Source organism: Geotrypetes seraphini, chromosome 8 (assembly GCF_902459505.1).
Source record: "Geotrypetes seraphini chromosome 8, aGeoSer1.1, whole genome shotgun sequence".
Lineage (NCBI taxonomy): Eukaryota > Metazoa > Chordata > Amphibia > Gymnophiona > Dermophiidae > Geotrypetes > Geotrypetes seraphini.
Window position 1 is genome coordinate 71,286,967 of NC_047091.1, and position 20,766 is coordinate 71,307,732.

At 45.8% G+C, this 20,766-nt stretch overlaps 1 protein-coding gene across 1 annotated transcript in view; it reads left to right on the forward strand.

Moving 5' to 3' along the window:
- SCYL1 (SCY1 like pseudokinase 1) overlaps positions 1-20,433 on the forward strand; it is a 111,958-nt gene extending 91,525 nt beyond the window's left edge. The window contains exons 15-18 of the mRNA XM_033955691.1: positions 1,524-1,622; positions 5,356-5,631; positions 18,537-18,615; positions 18,917-20,433. Of these exons, the coding sequence (XP_033811582.1) occupies positions 1,524-1,622; positions 5,356-5,631; positions 18,537-18,615; positions 18,917-19,041 (579 nt within the window). The 3' untranslated portion in view covers positions 19,042-20,433. The remainder of the gene's footprint in view (positions 1-1,523; positions 1,623-5,355; positions 5,632-18,536; positions 18,616-18,916) is intronic.
- The last annotated feature ends 333 nt before the right edge of the window (positions 20,434-20,766 follow it).

Consider the following 20,766-nt stretch of genomic DNA (forward strand, 5'->3'; position numbering starts at 1 on the left):
CCCCCCCACCCCGAGGCAAGCAGGCAGGCAGGGCTTCCCCAATGTGCATAATCTTTCTTCTCTTCTTCACTATCCATGTATACCATCTCTGTGTCTTTATTCCTCCCCTTTCCAGTATTATTCCATGTCCCAGTCCCTATGCTCCCTCCTCCTTCAGTATTTTTTTGCTCTGTCTCTTTCCCTCCCCATGTCAAACTTCATTTCCTTCCTCCTGTACTCCTCATCCCCATCCCCCACCCTGAGATAGGCAGGCAGGGCACCCCATCCCCCGAGGCAAGCAAGAAGGCAGGCAGGCAGGGTCCCCCCCCGTACCCCCTCTGAACTCTCCCCATACCTTATTTTCCTCCTGGAGCCCTGGTTAGACATGTCTTTCCAGAGACGAAGGCTAACTCGAAGGGAGTCAGAGGAATGGCAGTGGAGGCGGCTGAGGCCTGGATGTGCCAACCAGCACTGCCATGGGGGAAGGAAGGGAGGGAGGAAAGTGGGAGGCCGGAACCCACCACTGCCATAGCCGCTCGCTCTCATCAGAGCCGCGCCACCATGCCGGTACTCTCAGCAGCTTCTAGTTCCGATGGCTGCTGCTTGCGCTCAGCCCACAGGGAAGCTGCTGCTCTTGTAGAGACATGGCTGCCTCTCTAGCAGAGTGGTGCGCAAGGCTGCCTGCCTGGTTGGCTGATGCGGCTGCCTCCTCTTCCCTTCTCTAACGGCAGAGCGACGCACAAGGCTGCCTGGTCCCGCGTCGCTTTCCGCGAGAACGGAAGCAGTGCGGAACCAGGCAGGCAGCCTTGTGCGCTGCTCTGCCGCTAGAGGGGCAGCCGTGTCCAGCAAGGGTGGGCAGCCGTGTCCAGCAAGGGTGGGCACTAGAATTAAAATAAGGTAACTGAGGGTTGGGGGTGGTGGTTTGGGTATTCACTCTATAAGATGCACCCTTATTTCCACCAATTTTTTTTTTGGGGGGGAAGTGCATTTTATGGAGTGAAAAATATGATACTTACCTGTAGCAGTTGTTCTCCAAGGACATCAGGCAAATATTTTTGCCTACCTCCCCTAGTTGCCAGTGTCCGCACCAGATTCCATGGATGACCTCACCCACATTTGAGATTATATGCCTGCTGTCCTCAGAGAGCACCTGCTCCAGGTAAGTATCTTTGTTATCCTCATACTTTGCATTTGAATAAAGTCTGTGTGCACTTTTATTCTCAAACTAACTGTCTCATTTTTACCCCGTTGAAGAGGAATAGGGATACAACTTTCAAAATGTATTTTTACACAATTGTGTTTGCTTGAGAAAAACATTAAGCATTATCTCCTATATTTGGTCCAGTATTATAAAAAGGAAAAAAAACACCACTAAAAACCAACAAAGTGACTAAGTTGTAATTTGTTTTGATAGTTGTTTTGGCTCCTGATTATTTTTTTCCTGCTACATCTTTACTAGGTTGAAGGAACCAGCAGACTGCAGATGTCACTGTGACGGGTATGGTATAAAGTGTAATTGTGACCAGACTCTGTCTTTTTCCTAGCATGAAGAAGTAGAGTCTCGGGAACTGGCTGAGGAAGATTGGAACACTCCGGAGTGGTCGGAAATGCCGCGGGCAAAGTCAGCAAATCAAGGGAAGATGGTGAGGGTTAATCTTAACATAAGACTGCTTATCTGTGTGCATATCGCTACTACTATTGTTACTAAGCTAAATTCAAATACTATTATTGCATATAATGTGAACATTTGCATCCAGAGGCACTGCTTGTGTATGCATAGATGAAAGATATTGCCTTTTTCAGATTTTTTCTGTGCTAGAAACAATTACATCTGGGAATGGTGTCACTGGTGAAAAAACTAAAAAAAAAAAAAAACCTTAAAAAATCCAGTCTTCCCCTTTACCAGAATCACTTTAATTACAGGCAAGTTAGATGCATTTCCTTTTCATCCAGCTTAACCAGTCCAATCCAAACCTTAGGGCCTCTTCTATTAAACTACGCTAGCAGTTTCTAGTGCGGAGAGCCGCGCTGAATGGCCCACGCTGCTCCCGATGCTCATAGAGTTCCTATAATTTACAGTATAGACATAGCATCTGGTGAGATTGGGTGGTGTAGGTGTGTTGACCGAATGGCATTTCTGGGTGAATGACTTTAAGGTGCTGGGTTTGTAAAGAGGAAGGTTTTCATGGCCTTCCTGAAATTTCAGAGTCCATCTAGTGATCTAACAGATTGGGGGGATGGTGTTGCCAAAGTCTGGGTATGAAATGTGAGTAGGAGCATTTGCGGGCTGTTTCTGTTTTGAGGGAGCAGCCAGGAGATATGGTCAGTCATTTTTCTCCTTGGGACCTCAGTAGTCTTGTATACCAGGTCATTCCAAGTATAGGACTTGATCCGATTCACAAAATTAATTAAAAGACAAAGGAAAGAAGCCTGTTCTGGATTTTCTCAAAGCTCATTCCTCTTGGTGGCAAGCAGCTTCTTGGGCTGAATCTTCTCTTGTGCCTCTGGTGGATACCTGTAAAGCTACGGTTTGGTCTTCTCTCTATTCCTTTGTTCGACACTACTGTGTGGACATTCATGTGCATTGGGACACTGTGTTCGGGGAGCGTGTTCTTGTGGCGGCTGTCCCACCCATAATGGGTACTGCTTTGGTACATCCTATCTGTTTCTGTGCTGGTCTGGAGGTACGCTAAAGAAGGAGAAATTCTTTAGCAACTCTCCAGACCGGTATAGGTATCTTATAAGCAGGTTTATATCTCATCATGACCAGCAGGTGGAGACTGAAACAGAACTGTGGAATAGTACATAAAAGGTATCTTCCCCTATTCCTATCAGTCTTCTTTCAGTCTCAGCAGGTGTGAGGAGCTGTACCCATCTCCCTTGGTAGGGCTGTTGGAATTTGTTTAGGGATCCTGGTCCCCATTTTTGTGCCGGATTGAGCATGGGTGGGCCCTGTTTTGGTGTCCATCTGACCTCGGGGGGGTGTCAAACCCAGCGGGTCTCGTGCTGGGTCCCTCCACCCCTTTCCTCCACCTCCCCAACATTTTTTTAGAGGTGCCTAAGCAGTAAGCCTTGCCCCCTAATTCAAGCAAGGCATATTGCTTTGAGAGCCAGTGGAGTCTGTTCTGTAAAAAAGAAAAAAAAAATTCCTGAGGTAGTGCCAGTCTGAAGGGTTGCTTTCCATTTAAATATGCTGTAAATTACTGTATTTTTTTAACTAACCGGCACTTTTCTTTTAGCTACGTTGTGTATGGAGCAATTGAGCACTTCTCAGGGGAAGAGGTGCTCAATTTCAGGCTGGTACTACTTGGTAGTGGAGCCTTGTCGGCAGCAGCTGCAGGCATCCGGGGTTCTACACCGCTAGTGCCTTGCGAGTCGGCAGGGAGCAGTGGGGAAGCCCGGTTTTCCCCACCGCCCATGGAGGGATTCCCTCTCAGCTGTTTCTTTAACAGCTGATGCTGGCTTGCCTGCTTTATCTGCAACCTCAGGTGATCTTCCCCCTATATTGGAAACACAGGAGCAGGTTTCTGCTGGGTCCCCTGCTGTGGCAGGGAATCCCATGGACCCCCACGGGGGTTTTCCCCTGATTTAATTTTTGCTTTGTGCAGAGCCTATTTTCAGGCGGATGGGGGTCCCTCATGCACCCAGGGGGTTTCGGGGGGGGGGGGGGGGGTTCAATCTGCACCCCCTGTGGCTTTGCCTCCCTCTATGCCTTTGGCGTTCCTTTTCCTCCTCCCTTGTCCAAGCACCTGAGGGTGTCTTGGGACGAGGATTTGTGGTCGGAGGAGCATGTAAGCCGGGATGAGGACCTGGACCCTTTTGAGGAGTTCCAGGATCCTCTCGAGGGGTGGCTGCTGGTGGCGGGGCATCGGGTTTCCCGCTTTCCAGCGAAGGGGTGTCCGTGGTCTGTCTTTTTCAGAGGGATGATTTAGCAAGTCTACTCAGTGCTGCGTTTCGAAGAGGCGCCACCGGAGACCCCGTGTGTGGGGGACCCTCTTCTTAGGGGAATCTGCGCTGCTTCCCGCTCTTTTACTATGCATCAGGATATTCAGGATCTCATCCTGGTGTAGTGGAATACGCTGGAGGCGCCGTTTTGATCATGCATTTCGGCTGCAAAAACCAGAGGGAACGGTACAGTTTAGGAGATGAAGAACTTATGTGCATGATGGAAGAGCGGGACTTGGGTGTGATTGTATGTGATGATCTTAAGGTGCCCATACAGGTTGAAAAGGTGACGGCGAAAGCTAGAAGGACACAGCGGTTCCAGTTCACTTACATCTCATCCAGATATGACTAGAGATATGGCAGCATATTCTCAACAGTGGGTGACGTCACCGACTGAGCCCCGCAGCGGAAAGGCACCCTGTCTCGAAGCGAACCATCTCCAACTGGATGGCTGCTTGCATCTCTTTCTGCTATGCTCAGGCTGGTCTTCCTCTGCCGGGTCAAGTCACGGGCCACAGAGTTCGAGCAATGGCGGCGTCTGTAGCTTTTGTCAGATCAACTCCTATTGAGGAAATCTGCAAGGCTGCCACTTGGTCCTCGGTTCATACATTCACCTCTCATTACTGTCTGGATACTTTCTCCAGAAGGGATGGCCATTTTGGCCAATCTGTTTTGCAAAATCTTTTTTCTTAATTTGCCAACTCTCCCTCCATCCCATTATGGTTAGCTTGGAGGTCACCCACTGTTGAGAATATGCTGCTTGCTTGTCCTGGGATAAAGCACAGTTACTTATCGTAACAGTTGTTATCCAGGGACAGCAGGCAGATATTCTCACAACCCACCCTCCTCCCCTGGTTGGCTTCTTAGCTAGGTATCTGAACTGAGGTTCCTCACAGGAGATGCGCGCCCTAACTCGGGCGGGAAGGCACTCGCGCATGTGCAGTGCAACACTCGGAAGCTCTTACAAAGATCTTCAAGCAAGTCTGCTTTCGAGGCTGTCCGCTGCGGGGCTCCGTCGGTGACGTCACCTACTGTTGAGAATATCTGCCTGCTGTCCCTGGATAACAACTGTTAGGGTAAGTAACTGCTATTTCTCAGGGGGATGTTTCGCTTGCGACCATCCCTATAACAGCCTTTCCCTACATGCAAATACATTTCTGTTTCTATTTCTCCAGTATTATTCAGAAGTAGCTTGTTCTGAGCCCTGAGCAGAAGACAGGTTTCCTTTCCAAAGCACACAGGATTGCAGCCTGAGCAAAAGGCAAGTCTCCTTTACACAGCATAAAGGATGCTAGCTTGAGCAGAAGACAGATATCCTTTAAAGTTAGGGAACTAACTGTGTAAGGACCCTAGGACTGTACTGCCAGATTCTACCCTGAAAAATATTTTTCTATAGTAACACTGCAATCTAACTTTTCTTGCTTTCCCCAGCTTAGCACCAACACCACCTCCGGGGGACAGAGCACCAACTGGGGTAACTATGGTTGGACAGAGAAGCCAAAAATTCAGAAAGCAGCAGTGGATAATGACTGGGGCAGTGGCTGGCAGACGGAGGAGGCTTCTAGGCAGGCAACACACGAAAAAAAGCCATCTTTGCCTGAAGGAACTGTCCTGGCCAGCGAGTACAACTGGGGTAGTGCAAGTGCCAAAAACAAAGAGGCGGACTTCTTCTCAGCACTGGCTACACAGCCAGTGTCTTCCAGTCAGGTAACAACAGGAAAAGGAGTTACAGACAGATCCAAGATGAGGGGCTGAGTCCCTTTTAGTTAGTTTAACCATCCAGATACAGTGGGAAGAGGGGGGAGGGGGATAGGTGAATTGATTTAGGAATGTGTTACAATGTGAAATTTAGGAAGGGTGAATGTATATGGGAGATGTTAGTGTGAGACATTGGAGTGATTGAATTAATACTGTAATGTATTACAGTGAGATTCAGGAGGAGGTTGAATGGCTACAGAGATGTGCTATATACTGTAATATAAGATTGGGGGAGGGGGCAGTGAATTGATATAAAGGTTTGATATAAGGATGGAATACAAAAAGGGAATGAAAGAGTTACAGAGATATGTTACATTGGGAGCTACAGAAATGGACATATGAATGGGCAAGGAAAGATGCTGCAGTGTGAAATACAGGTGAGGTTAATGGCTACAGGGTTGTTAATTCCTTAACATCCTTACAAGATCAGTCTAAAACTTATAGGTATATCTGTTGATCAGTGGATGGAGACAGAGAATTTAAAAAAAAAAAGTCTTGTCTACTTCGGCTTATAAAAGTGCCAGGTTGATCATCAGTATTTCTCTGTCCAGCAGATGGATGACAGATTAACCATGCAGCTCACAGACTAATGTATATAATAAATCTTGAACCAGTTGGAAGACTGAGGTCATTTGAGGTGGGGGAATTTCTTTTAAGGTTTGGGTTCCACAAGACAGAAGTGCAATCTTGGCTATATTATGCCTGGAGCCGGGGTGTAGCTCAGAGGAGTCTGAGCTCTCTACCCCTCCTTCCTTATTTATTTAATTAAAAAAAAATGTAGCCTGTACTATTTTACAATCCTAGGGATTAACAATAAAAATATTCACAGTAAAATATATATCCTTATTTTATTTTCTGTTACATCCACTCTGGATTCCGTAACGAAAACTGAAAACATTCCTCTTTAAGGATGCTTTCAATCCTTAAATCCTTCTTGCTTCTGTCTTCTGATTCTGCCTAGCTTAGTATTTCAGATGAGATTCCCCTTCCCTCTTTATTACCCTTTGTTGGACTGCTTTTTTATGATGATGGATTTCTACCCCCTCTATCCTCCTGTTTATGCCAGTCTCTTGTTTGTCTCCCCCATTTTTAGTGCTATACTGCTAAAAACTTTTTTTTTAATGTAAACCGCCTAGAAGTATGATAGGTGGTACAGTAAAACTTTGGATTGCAAGTAACTTGGTTTGCAAGTGTTTTGCAAGACAAGCAAGACATTTTATTAAATTTTAACTTAATATACAAGCAATTTCTTGCAATACAAGTATATACAGTATACATACATCACAACTGAGCCGATGGTTCTTCTGTCTCTGACGTTGCAAAAGTGTAGTGACTGTTCTAAATGAGCAAGGTATTACAATACAAGTACATATACACACGTCACATCTTCACAACTGAGCCGATGGTTCTTCTGTCTCTGACGTTGCAAGAGTGTAGTGACTGTTCTAAATGAGCAAGGTATTACAATACAAGTACATATACACACGTCACATCTTCACAACTGAGCCGATAGTTCTTCTCTCTCTGAAGCTACGGGAGTGTAGTGACTATTCTAAATGAGCAAGGTCTTGCAATACGATTATGTATAGTATTTTGTATTAAAGTTTTTGGGTTGTGGAATAAATCGTCGAGTTTCCATTATTTCCTATGGGGAAATTCGCTTTGATATACAAGTGCTTTGGATTACAAGCATGCTTCTGGAACGAATTATGCTCGCAAACTAAGGTTTGACTGTATATCACATTTTTAATAAACTTGAAACGTGAAACTTCAATCCAAACCCGTGAACCAAGTCTTGTAGATGTGACAATCATATCTTTCAGCACCTCCCACGTTGCCAGGATTATAGTGCCCCCTTCATTTTTTTCCTTCTGCAAACGAACTGTGCAGAGGTTTCTGACCTGCTATGCTCTATTTTTTCACAAAAGTTTGACTTTTTCAATGGCTTTGGTGCCCTGAGATTCCTTATTTAGGGGATCTCGGCCTGGTAAAGGCAGCAGGTTCCGCGGAGCCAAACTGCAGCTTCACAAGGCAAACCTTTAGGTGGACCTGTGGGGCCAGCCTGCAGTGTGCCACATCTGAGCTTGGGTGGGGTCTGTTTTCCTGGGAGTAAGCTTGCCTTCTGACACCTTCAGAGGCTTAAGTACAGGCTGAGGGCGCCCTGAGTAAGAACCCTTGGGGTATCAGGGTGCTGGATGCGTATTTCCTGTCCCTGTCGTGCTTTGAGGGGGGTGGAGGTCTCTGTCAGGGTTGGTCTTCCACTTCTAAAACCACTATTTTTGAGTGTTTTGTTTTTTGTTTGTCTCCATAGGCTGTTTTTGGCAAAATTTTTCTGGCGGCGCCATCTTGGATTTTAAATGATCTTTTTTTTCTAAGTCTTTTTTTCTGCCTCAAAACCCTTCGATTTTGTCAAAAATTAATAGGGATGGACTCCTTACAATGTAACCTTTTAAATTCTTGTGACATTTGCGCTGGATTGCTGGCAGATGAGTGTCCATTTACCTTGTGCCACGGCATGCATGAGGAATGGGTGAGAACTTCAGGCTTCGCTTCCTCTGGGTTTTCTGAAGCTGGGGAACTGATAATGGTCCGGGAAATGAGAAGAAAATCTCTCCTGGTACCTGAGTATGGCAATAATGCTAAGTGCAAGCACGTGGAGTCTGGATACCACCGGAATTTGTCCAGCTGATATGGAGCGCCTATTTTACTGACCCAAATTATGCTTTGCAAACTGGAGGTGCGTCACAAAGTTCCAAGCAACTGTCTTCTCTTCCAGCGCTCACTGATCTGGTCCCCAGTACCAGTGTTCACTTAGACCCAGATTGCCTGAGTTGACACTTGAATTCCATGCCTTTTTTGTCTCAACACACAACAAAAACTCCAAAAAGCACTGTCACAGGAACTTACAAAAAGAAACAGCAAATATGCAGAATCCTGGATGCAAGTGTGTGAACCAGGTAAAACACCCTAAACTAATATACATAAGACACCAAAATGAGGAAGTGAAACGGGATATCCTCAGTGTGAGGTAATAGCGAGGGGAGGAAAAACCTCCAGCGCTAAACACAAGGCAGCGGCGGAAAGCCCCTACCTGCACACCATCACTGGATATCTCTCGTGTGCCTAACACAAAAGTGAATACTGAGCTTGGTTGAACCCAGCTTGATGAATAAGTCATTCAATTTGTTTTTGGACGTGTTATCTGAAGGATTTCATCTATTCATCAATTCCAGCTAAGTTTTATGTTTTTGGAGTTGGCTGGGGGGTTCTTAGAGTGGTATCTTCGCCTGTTGGTGTGTGACTCAAATTTATTTATTATCATTGTGTTTATTATTCACTGCACCAGTATTCGCTTTTGTGTTAGGCACACGAGAGATATCCAGTGATGGTGTGCAGGTAGGGGCTTTCTGCCGCTGCCTTGTATTTAGCGCTGGAGGTTTTTCCTCCCCTCGCTATTACCTCACACTGAGGATATCCCGTTTCACTTCCTCATTTTGGTGTCTTATGTATATTAGTTTAGGGTGTTTTACCCGATTCACACACTTGCATCCAGGATACCGCCCTTAGAATCTATTGATTATACTGCATATTTTTTGTCTCAAAGCACTGCTTCCATCTTGGATGATACCTACTGTTTAAGTCGGTATCAGTCCACCATTTTATTACAGATGCAATTAAAGAACTGAAATTGGAAGTTGAGTCTTCCATTTCTCAGTGTACAGTCATGAACTGCTCCAGTACTCAGACCTCCTTTTTCCAGCACATCAACACATCACTGCTCTGGTCACAGAGCAGGGGGAGACACCTGAAATCTTTTTAAGGATGGCTAAAGCTCTGTCTAAGATTTACCCCATTGCACCAGAATTTCAGCAGCTGCTTGACAAGCCAAAGGTGGACTCTGCAGTGGCTCAGGTCACCATGCGCACTGCCCTCCCTAGCGAAGGAGGAATGATGCTAAAGGATTCACAGGATTGCAGGGTAGACATGATTTTAAAGAAGCAATTTAAGATGGTGTCTTTGGGTATCAATGCAGTGGCAGCAGCATCATTTGCTGCACAGGTCTGTCACACGAGTTTGTGATGGGTGCCATTGGCAGAGGAGGACACCTGCATTCAGCTGGTGCTGGAAGGGTTGGATTATTAGGGTCCTGGGCAAAGTCTCAGCATATGCGGTTTCTGCTCACAGGATGCTCTGGAACCAGATAAGCCGGTGATTTTGCTTCTAAAGCAACCTTAAGCAGTCAGCCCTTCAAAGGGCAGATGCTCTTCAGCAAGGGTCTTGATGACCTCATGACCGGTGTGGCCGACCACTGCCTTAAATCACTGCCAGAGAGTAGACCTCATCCCCCACTGGGTGACTTGAAGTAATTTTTGTCCCTTTTGCCGGTTACACCAAAGTAACATGAGGTCCTCCGCCCTGAGAACTTTCCAAGGTACAAAGAACGTTATAGCAATCCCAGATGCCAGTAGACCTCTGGATCTCGCGTCAACTCATCCTCCAAGAAGCCCCAATGACACCAGGATTCAAAGCGCTCCTCCACATGTTGGGAAGCAATTGTCGGTGTTCTGAAGGGAATGGGAACTGATCTCATTGGACCAATGGGCGCTGGACATCAAATGAGAGTTATACAAGATAGAATTCTTTCGTCTCCCTCTGGATTTGTTTCTAGATTCTCCAGCCAGGAGGCCTGAAAAAGAGGCCAGGGTCTGAACAAGGGGGCACTCGGAGAAACTGAAAGGGGACAGGTTTAGAACCAATGCTAGGAAATTTTTCTTCACTCAGAGGGTGGTGGACATCTGGAATGCACTTCTGGAGGATGTGAAAGGACAGAGTACATTAAGGAGATTCAAAGAGGGATTGGACAAGTTCCTGAAGGATACGGGGATTGAGGGATATAGATAGAAGTAGAGATAGGACCATGAATAATAATAATAATAATAATAACTTTATTTTTCTATACCGCCATAGTCAGGCGACTTCTAGGCGGTTTACATTGTAAGAAGGCTGGACATTCAGCGAATAACAAAGGTCTTAGTACAGTACAATGCTAATACAATACAATAAATCCACATATAATACAATACAGTGAGTCTAAATACAATACTATACAATAAGTTTAAATACAGTGCCGAACAAAGAGTCTAGATGCCGTACAATAGTCTAAATGGTAAACTTACATATTAATTGGAGATCTAAGGGTAATGAGTGTCTGAAAGATTTAGAACATCTATGAGGGGGGTCTTAGTGGGGGAGGGGACCGTTTTAGTCAATGAATTTAGCGAATAGGGTGGTTTTGATCGATTTGCGGAATGCATTATAAGTCATATTTGGTTCGTTTATATGGTTTTTCAGCCAGGTTTGCTGTCTGTTCGCTTGGAACTTAAAGGTTCTGTCCAAGAAGGATTTGTATCTGCAGCCTGTAGTCTTTGGGTATGCAAAGATGTTGGAATGAGGAAAATGTCTGGGACACTGTGCTACCGGGATACAAGTTATACCGCAGAGACAGAGTGGGTCAAAAAGGTGGGATGCATTACCCTATACATCAAAGAGGGAATTGAGTCTACTGGAGAGAACACGAGGAATGTTAGTTTCTATGGGTCAAAATTCCGGGAACAAATGGAACAGAAACGAAGATCGGCATCTACTACCGACCCTCAGGGCAATCTGAAGAAATTGATGGAGAAATGACGGCCGAGGTTAAACGCAACTGCAAGGGAGGCAACGCAGTTATCATGGGTGACTTCAATTATCCGAGGATAGACTGGAACCTAGACACCTTCGGCTGCAATAGGGAGACCAAGTTCCTGGATGCTGTAGGCAATTGCTTCATGGAACAACTTGTTAAGGAAAATACAAGAGGAAATGCAATTCTGGACTTAATTCTAAATGGACTATGAGGATCGGCGCAAGGTAAGTAGAGGGGACGCTGGGAACCAGTGATCACAATATGATCCGCTTCGACCTGGACACAGGGGCGAAAGATTGATCCAGAACGATGGCCACGGTGCTGAACTTCCGAAAAGGGAATTACGAAAGGATGAAACTCATGGTGGGGAAGATGATTAAGAAGAGGATAAGCACTATAAAGATGCTAGAGCAAGCATGGTCCCTTTTTAAGGACACAGTCACCGAGGTGCAAAATCTTTATATACCGTGTATCAACAAAGGATCCTAGAGGAAAAAGAACAAGGAACCGGTGTGGCTCACTGTAGCGGTGAAGGACGTGATAAGAGACAAGAAGGCTTTGTTTAAGGCAGGGGTGTCCAATGTCAGTCCTCGAGGGCCGCAATCCAGTCGGGTTTTCAGGATTTCCCCAATGAATATGCATGAGATCTATTAGCATACAATGAAAGCAGTGCATGCAAATAGACCTCATGTATATTCATTGGGGAAATCCTGAAAATCCGACTGGACTGCGGCCCTCGAGGACCGACATTGGACACCCCTGGTTTAAGGAATGGAAAAGGTAAAATACAGACGAAAACTCAAAAAAGCACAAACAGCATCAAAGCAGGTGCCATAAGGCGGTAAGAGGGGCCAAAAGAGACTACAAGGAAAAAATAGCCAAGGAGGCAAAAAACTTCAAGCCGTTCTTTCGATATATTAAGGGGAAATGACCCGCGAAGGAAGCGATGGAGCCGTTTGTCAGCCTAGAGGCTTATGGGAAATTATATCAATCTGACCCTGGCATGGGAAGGCAGATAGACCCTTAGTGCAGGGAAACTGTGTTAAGTTTCCCTGATATGGTTTTAAGTTTCCCCGGATTGAATCATGACTAGCTAAAAGGTGTTAATGTCTGATTAAGAGGGTGCTTAGGACAATGGTGCACAGATCAAGCCAGAGACTTAATCCCATCACCATGCTTGCAGATGTCACACTCTCCTTTGTCAATTAAATTGACCATTGTCTCAAACAGTTTGCAAGTTCTAAACAGAAAGATACTGGGAGATACAATATTTTCTCTAGTCAGAATAAGATTCCAAGGTATAAAAGCCTGCTCTCTGCTCTATCAATTGGGCTCGTCTTCTATCAAGCTATCAGGAGAGGGGTCTTGGCCCTCTCTCTCTCTTTCTATCTAGCTATCTCTTGGCTCTTGGCTTGGCACTCTGGCTCTCCCTCTCTCTGTCTATCCTTCCCTTTATCTATGGAACACGAAACATCACCCCATCCCCCTTTCTCTCTCTCTCTGCCTTTCCCTGAAACTTAACACTTCCTTCTGGACTCTGTAAGGCAGCAAGACTATTTTGCTCTCTGCTTAAGTGTAATGCTCTCTGCTTAATTGTAATGCTTATAAATATTACTTTTCTGTAAGACTATTTCTATAATATATTCTTTATATAATCACCCCTGGCTGTGCTTCTTATTTGATTCTATCCCTAATGAGTCATCTGTGAAGGAACTGAACCTGGGACCAGCGTTTGTCAGGACGCCTTTCACTTAACCCCTCCAACCTAACATTGTGGGGGTGCGACCATCCTTACATTTTATTAAACTGACACCGTTGGATGACCATGGAATAAAGGGAGTGCTAAAGGAGGACAAAGTCATCGCCGACAAACTGAACACATTTTTTGCGTCTGTGTTTATTGAAGAGGATATACACAACATACCGGAAGCCGACAGGTTATACGCGGGAAATGAAGACGGGAAACTGACTGGGTAGATTGATAGGCTTATAAATGAAAAATCCCCGGGACCAGATGGCATCCATCCCAGGGTAATCAAGGAACTAAAAGGGGCTATAGCTGAACTGCTTCAACTAATAGCCAATCTGTCGATCAAATCGGGAAGGATTCCTTAAGACTGGAAGGTGGCGAATGTTACGCTGATCCTCAGGAAAGGTTTGAGGGGTGATCCGGGAAACTACAGACTGGTGAGTCTGACCTCGGTACCGGGAAAGATGGTAGAGGCGCTGATAAAGGACTGCATCATTGAGCACCTTGACGGACATGATCTGATGAGGACCAGCCAGCAGGGCTTCAGCAAGGGAAGATCTTGCTTGACGACCTTGCTGTACTTTTCGAGGGAGTAAACAGGCAGATAGACAAGGGCGACCCGGTCGACATTGTATATCTGGATTTTCAGAAGGTGTTCAACAAGGTTCTGCATGAACGACTACTTCTAAATATTGCGAGCCATGGAATCGAGGGTGAAATACTCACGTGGATTAAAAACTTTTTGGCAGATGGGAAACAGAGAGTGGGGGTAAATGGACAATACTCGGATTGGAAAAGTGTCACCAGTGGAGTGCCGCAGGGTTAAGTGCTCGGACCCATGCTCTTCAACATATTTATAAATGACCTGGAAATTGGTATGACGAGCGAGGTGATAAAATTTGCAGACGATACGAAGTTATTCAGAGTAGTGAAGATGCAGAAGGATTGCGAAGACCTGCAATGTGACTTAAACACGCTCGAGAAATGGGCCGTGACATGGCAAATGAGGTTTAACGTGGATAAGTATAAGGTGATACATGTCAGTAGCAAAAATCTTATACACAAATACAGGATGTCCGGTGCAGTACTCGGAGAGACCCCCCAGGAAAGAGGCTTGGGAGTACTGGTTGACAAGTTGATGAAGCCGTCTGCGTAATGTGTGGCGGCGATGAAAAGGGCAAACAGAATTCTAGGAATGATTAAGAAGGGGATTACGAACAGATCGGAAAAGGTTATCATGCCACTGTACCGGGCCATGATACGCTCCCACCTGGAATATTGCGTCCAGCATTGGTCACCGTACTTGAAGAAGGACACGGTACTACTCGAAAGGGTCCAGCAAAGAGCTACTAAAATGGTTAAAGGGCTGGAGGCAGCGGATTTTAGAGATTCTAGCAATGCCAGCCCCAACGGTATGGCATTATCTACAGTTATTGGGGTCTATAGTGGCAACAATAGAGGTGGTACTGTGTGCGAATGCTCATCACCGACCTCTCCAGAACACACTATTATTCCACCGAGTGCCACAGACAGACTACCTTCAGATGCTTTTGGAGTGGACAGTAGAAGCCTATCAAAGTTTGCAAAGGTAGCTAAGGACAGAGACGCTGTCCAGGTTGTTGCCTTTATGGATGGCAATGTGGCTGACCTTGACTACAGATTGGAGCTGAGAGCCATTTGAATGGTGTTATGGGCCTTTCAAGAGATCCTGGAAGGGGAAGTGGTTAGAGCCTTCTCAGACAATGCTACAGCAGTAGCTTATAACAACTGACAAGGAGGCACCAAGAGTGCATCGTTAAAACTGGAGGCCCAGCTGTTATTTCGCTGGGCAGAGAACCATCTACTAGCCATCTTGGCAGTGCATGTAGCATGAGTGAACAATGTTCAAGCCAACTTTTCATTCAACAGATGCTGGACCCAGGAGAGTGGTCCCTGTCCCAGATAGCATTTGACAGGATTGTTCAGTACTGGAGATGACGTTCAACCTGTGGCATCAGCCCGCAATCACAAGACCACATAATAATTCAGTCAAAGGTGTGAGCGGGAAAACATATGTGTGGACGCTCTAGTACAATCTTGGCTTACCAGAGATCTCTTGTATGTGCTCCCACCTTGGCTAATGATAGGCTGAGTTATTTGAAAAATAGTGATCCTCATAGTTCCAGATTGGCCATGTCACCCATGGTATGCAGATCTAGTTTGACTGCAAAGAGATCAGAGTGTGAGACTTCCTTTCCATCCGACACTGCTCACACAGGGCTCAATCGCCTTAGAGAATTCAGAACGCTTTGGCCTTATGTCATGGCTATTCAGTGTGCAGCCTAGTACAAAAAAGATACTCGGAAGTGGCTATAGCTAACCACCTTCGCTCCAAGAAGCCAGTGACAATCGCAGCTTAAGCGAAGGCCTAGAAATTATTTCAACTCTGGTGTTCAGAGCAACAGATAGAGCTGGTTAGGGTTCTGATTGCCGTGATCCTCTGTTTCCTTCAAGAAGGCCTAGAAAAGGGCCTGGTGGCCAGTTCCTTAAAGGTTCAGATGGCCAGTCTTTCCTGTTTTCAAGCTTGTTTGGAGAGAGGTTCACTGGCTTCTCACCCTGACATTTCCAGGCTATTGAAGGGAACAGTGCATCCAGCTTGTCTGTCATGAACCTTAACTTTGTGTTGAGGGCCCTGAGTAAGACCCTGTACGAGCCTTTGTAGGAGGCCATGCTGACGGACCTCACGGTAAAGATGATTTTTCCAGTAGTCATCGTTTCAGCTAGAAGAATTTCGGAGCTCCAGGCCCTGTCATGTACAGAACCATTCCTTAGAGTTATGGAGGTGGGATTGTGTCTGCGTATGGTTCACTCTTTCTGCTGAAGGTGGTGTCGGTGTTCCATGTGTGGCATTCCAGGCCACAGGCGTAAAGAAGCAGAACAAAATACTACCATGGTTGGATGTAGAGAATGACACGGTGAAAAAATTGGTCCCCGTCACCGCCCCGTCCCCGTCTCACCATCCCCGTCACCGCCCCGTCCCCGTCTCACCATCCCCGTCACCGCCCCGTCCCCGTCTCACCATCCTCTTCACCGCCCCGTCACCGCCACTGCCACCCCATTCACCGCCCCGTCACCGCCACTGCAATCCCATTCACTTTTCTTTATTTACGTATAAAGGAAACATTCTTTAAAACTTTAAAACTTAGTTAAATATTAGTTAATAACTATACAAAAACAAAACACGCAGAGAAAAAATTAATTAATAAAAATTCTCAAAACTGACACATTTTGATCACTAAATTTAAAATAGTTATTTTTTATACAGTTTTTCAATCACTAATCTTCCACCACCCCTGGGGCTAGCAATGCAAAAACAAACACGACATGTACTTTAAATGCTGCCGTGATTAGCATAGTGACCGCGGCTACGGCTGCAAGTCTCCCCTCCCCCCAGCGATCACGGCAGGAGGGCACCCAACCCCTCCTGTAGACCCCCCCCAACGGCCCTCCCGACAATCGCAGCAGAAGGGTACCCAACCCCTCCTGCCGGTCCTCCCAATGGCCTCCCCTAAGATCGCCGGCAGGAGGGTACCCAACCCCTCCTGCTGGACCCCCCCCCAACGAACCCTCCCACCCCGGAACCCCCTTAGTCTTACTTTCCAAGTTGAACCGGACGGCTCCTCACACGTATGGCCAGCAGGCTTGCCTCCGTCCAAATGAGGCGGGCCCGCCCCTACCCTGCCCAACCCACAGGATCCTAGGGCCTGATTGGTCTAGGCACCTAAAGCCACTCCCGCTATAGGAGGGGCCTTAGGTGCTTGGGCCAATCAGGCCCTAGGATCCTGTGGGTTAGGCAGGGGAGGGGCGGGCCCGCCTCATTTGGACGGAGGCAGGCCTGCTGGCCAGACGAGCGAGGAACTGTCCGGTCCAACTTGGAAAGTAAGACTAAGGGGGTTCCGGGGTGGGAGGGTTCGTTGGGGGGGGGGGTCCAGCAGGAGGGGTTGGGTACCCTCCTGCCGGCGATCTTAGGGGAGGCCATTGGGAGGCAGGGGAGGGGAGGGGCGGGCCCGCCTCATTTGGACGGAGGCAGGCCTGCTGGCCAGACGAGCGAGGAGCTGTCCGGTCCAACTTGGAAAGTAAGACTAAGGGGGTTCCGGGGTGGGAGGGTTCGTTGGGGGGGGTCCAGCAGGAGGGGTTGGGTACCCTCCTGCCGGCGATCTTAGGGGAGGCCATTGGGAGGACCGGCAGGAGGGGTTGGGTACCCTTCTGCTGCGATTGGCAGGAAGGGTTGATCTGACAAATGAGGAGCACGGTGAAACACAGGTAAATAGCGGTTCCTAGAAGGGGGTACATTGGCCCGCGGGGACAAACCTGTTCACCGTTTCCGTGGTCGGTGAATGGCCTTGTCCCCGTCACCGCAGCGACTGCTAGTTTTCTTCCCCGTTTTCGGCGGTGACCCGCGGCTTAAATGCGGTGGCCGCGGGTAAACCGTCACCGTGTCATTCTCTAGTTGGATGTCAGAAGGATTTTCCTTCGTTACCTGGATGTCAGATCATCTTTTCGTCCTAATGGGCTCTGGATGCAGAGTAAGGCTGGCCTCAATTTCCTGAGAATACAGGAGGCTATTTTCTCTGTTTACATAGGATATGGTAAAAGTTTGCTAATTTCCTTGAAAGCACATTCCACCAGAGGTGTGGCTTCTTCATGGGTGGATTCCAGGGCGGTTTTACCCAAGGAGATTTGTAGGGCAGCTACATGGTCTATCTTACAAACATTTATTATGTTTTTTTACAGAGTGGATGTAACAGCACAAAAAGACTTCGCATTTGGGTCCAGGTGGCCAATGTGATGCAGATTTTTAAAAAGGGTTACTGATGAGTCTGATATTGGTGCTGGGCAAAATGGTAGAAACTATTATAGAGAACAAAATGACAGAAATTAAAAAAGCATGGATTAATGAGAGAAAGCCAACATGGATTTAGTCAAGTTGAATCCAAAAGCCAGAAAAATAGTTTTGCTTGTGTTGAGCCCTTCCAAGAATGATATGTGAATGAATGTATAGGGGCAATGGTATAGGCCAAAGTACAGAAGTAGATGATGGATACAGGTATGTGATATAGGGCCAAGGTACAGGAGGGGATGAATGAATTTGGGGATGTGTTTTTGTAAGATGCAAGGTGGGGTAATGGTTGAGGGGAATATAGTGAGAAACACAGGATAGAGTAAATGAATATGGGGATATTTATAGGGTTGAACTATGAGGGAGGAAGAAGGAGAGGTGGCAGGGGATGTTATAATGAAATACATAAGGGGGAGGGATGACTGGATAGCGAGTGGGATTTGGTACAGGACAAGGGAGAGATTGGTATGAAATGGCAGTGGTTTGCTTTTGAATTTTTACAGAGGTAAAGATATCACTTCTCTCTTTCTTTGCTATAGAAAGTTGAAACATCCTGGGGCATTGATGCTGGGGACTGGGGATCTGAGGAGAACTGGGAATCATTAGATCCAGATAGAGGTTTGGAACTATTTAAGTTTTGTGTTGTCTGTTTTCTTAGGTTTTGATGGTGTAACTGAGTATAATTCTTCTTAAATAGTCCCATCTTAAATAATACATTCTGTCTTCCTCTTTTTTTGTCTGTTTCTATTGTCTGATCTGTTTTCTCGGTCTGTTCCCTGTTGTCTTCGTTCATATGCTCTTTAGAATTTAGAATTCAATCTGTAAAGCTTTTTTAACCTTGTGACAGCTAGCCGCTAGGTATGTGTGTGTGAATGAGACCTTTGTTCTTGAATGTGACCTGGATTTCTTTTGTCTGCAGGCCCAAGTAAAGCTGAGCTTGCCCGGAAGAAGCGTGAGGACCGGCAGCGTGAGATGGATGCCAAAAGGGCTGAGCGAAAGGCTACCAGAGGTCCTATGAAGCTCGGGGCTCGTAAAGTGGACTGAACACAGTTTTACCCAATAATGTCTGTGTAGGCTGAGAACTATCCTGAAGGGGGAAACTCATGATTTGTTCTACTCTTCTGCTGCTGCTGCTGCCGCCTCCTCCTCTCCTGCTTGTGATTCTTAAGGCTTGATCCTCTTTTTAGGCTAGGACTTGGGGAGCAGCCCTTTTAACAAGGCCAAAATCCTGAGCTAGCTCTTCTACTGGCAGCAATGGGAATAACAGATGCTGCTCAGCCTTCTCTTCCTATGAGAGCCCAAGTGCATAATACTTGTGAACGTGTTATATCCCCTCACAGGACCATAAAGCTTCTGAAAGCCTAAATGGACATGGCTGGATGCAATGGGATAGGCTTTTAGGTTGGGTTTTAATGAATCGGGATATAGCTGTGGGATTCAGGCTCACTGATGGGCTAGGAAACGGAGGCATTTGCCGCATGAACTGGAAGGAGGCAGCAAATATGTATATGAATGAGAAAGTGTACAAGTGATGGAGCTCACCTCCCCACTAATCATCCACATCTATTCCACACAGTGCCAGCACATGTTAAGTTTGAACTGGCCAGGAAATTGGTCTTGGCTACGCCACTACCTCATTAAATATTGAAGGAATGGGATTCATATTGGTTTTTTGGGCACATCTGTTATACAGTCTCTTGTGTACTTCGTTTTCGTGTGGGTGGGGTAGTGAAGGTTTCAGGGACAGAAATCTGCAACCCCATAATGAGACTTTGCTATAAATGTTGTACTGATATTAAACTAAAAGTCAGTCCATACAAGAAAAACTTTTGAGTGTCTCCAAGCTCAGGTCCATAATAGTTGGGCTATTAAAACGGAGTTTAGTTAGCAAATGGGGCATATAAAGATATTTATGTGAGCTGGGAGTCACAGAGCCATGCATTTCCAGGCATAATCTGAAGGGATCGTTTGAAGATTAGTATTAAAGAAAGGATATTCTGAGGGGGAAAGTACATAAAAAAATCATTCCTAATGTTGAATTCAAGGAGAAAGAATGAAAAATGACCATTCAGGGGTTTAAGAGGGACAGATATGAGGAAAATAGAGGCAACTACCAGAGATACAGAAACTGCTGAGTTGAGAGAGGCAACCAGAAAGAAAACAAAGGCAAGATGAAAATTCAATGTACAGTCCGAGCTGAGAATAACAGAAAGTGGAAGTGAATCATAGTGAAAGGAAAGCAGTTTTGTGTCATTTTATCCTTTTGGGGTGGAGTATATGAGGACCTGAGCCAACTTTACAGACTGGATATAAATGTGGAAGGTCTTTAGAGGGGTACTGGCTTTTTCTAGTAATTAGGATATTTATTCTGTACAAATGAATGCTGTGTTTGTCTTTCTGTACAACTGATCAGTCATATAAAGATCTGATTTATAATTCCTTTGCTCTTTCCCTTTCTTTTAGAATTTTTGAAATATATTCCCAAGAAACCAAAACAGAAAAATGGTATATTAATAAGCATGATAAAATAGGAAAAGAATAAATAACTACCCATTCATCTATATTAAGGAGACAGTGGATAATAAGACATATCAACCAAATTTAAATAAGAAATAAAGGAAGACACCTTCTACTAATTAAGCTCTTTCTCAAAACCAGGTCTAAACATATCCTTCTTCCATAATTGTTTCCTCCTATCTTGCAAAACTTTTTCAAGTTGTGCAGGCTCTTAAAATGCATTACTATTCCCATGAATTCTAACAAGGTATT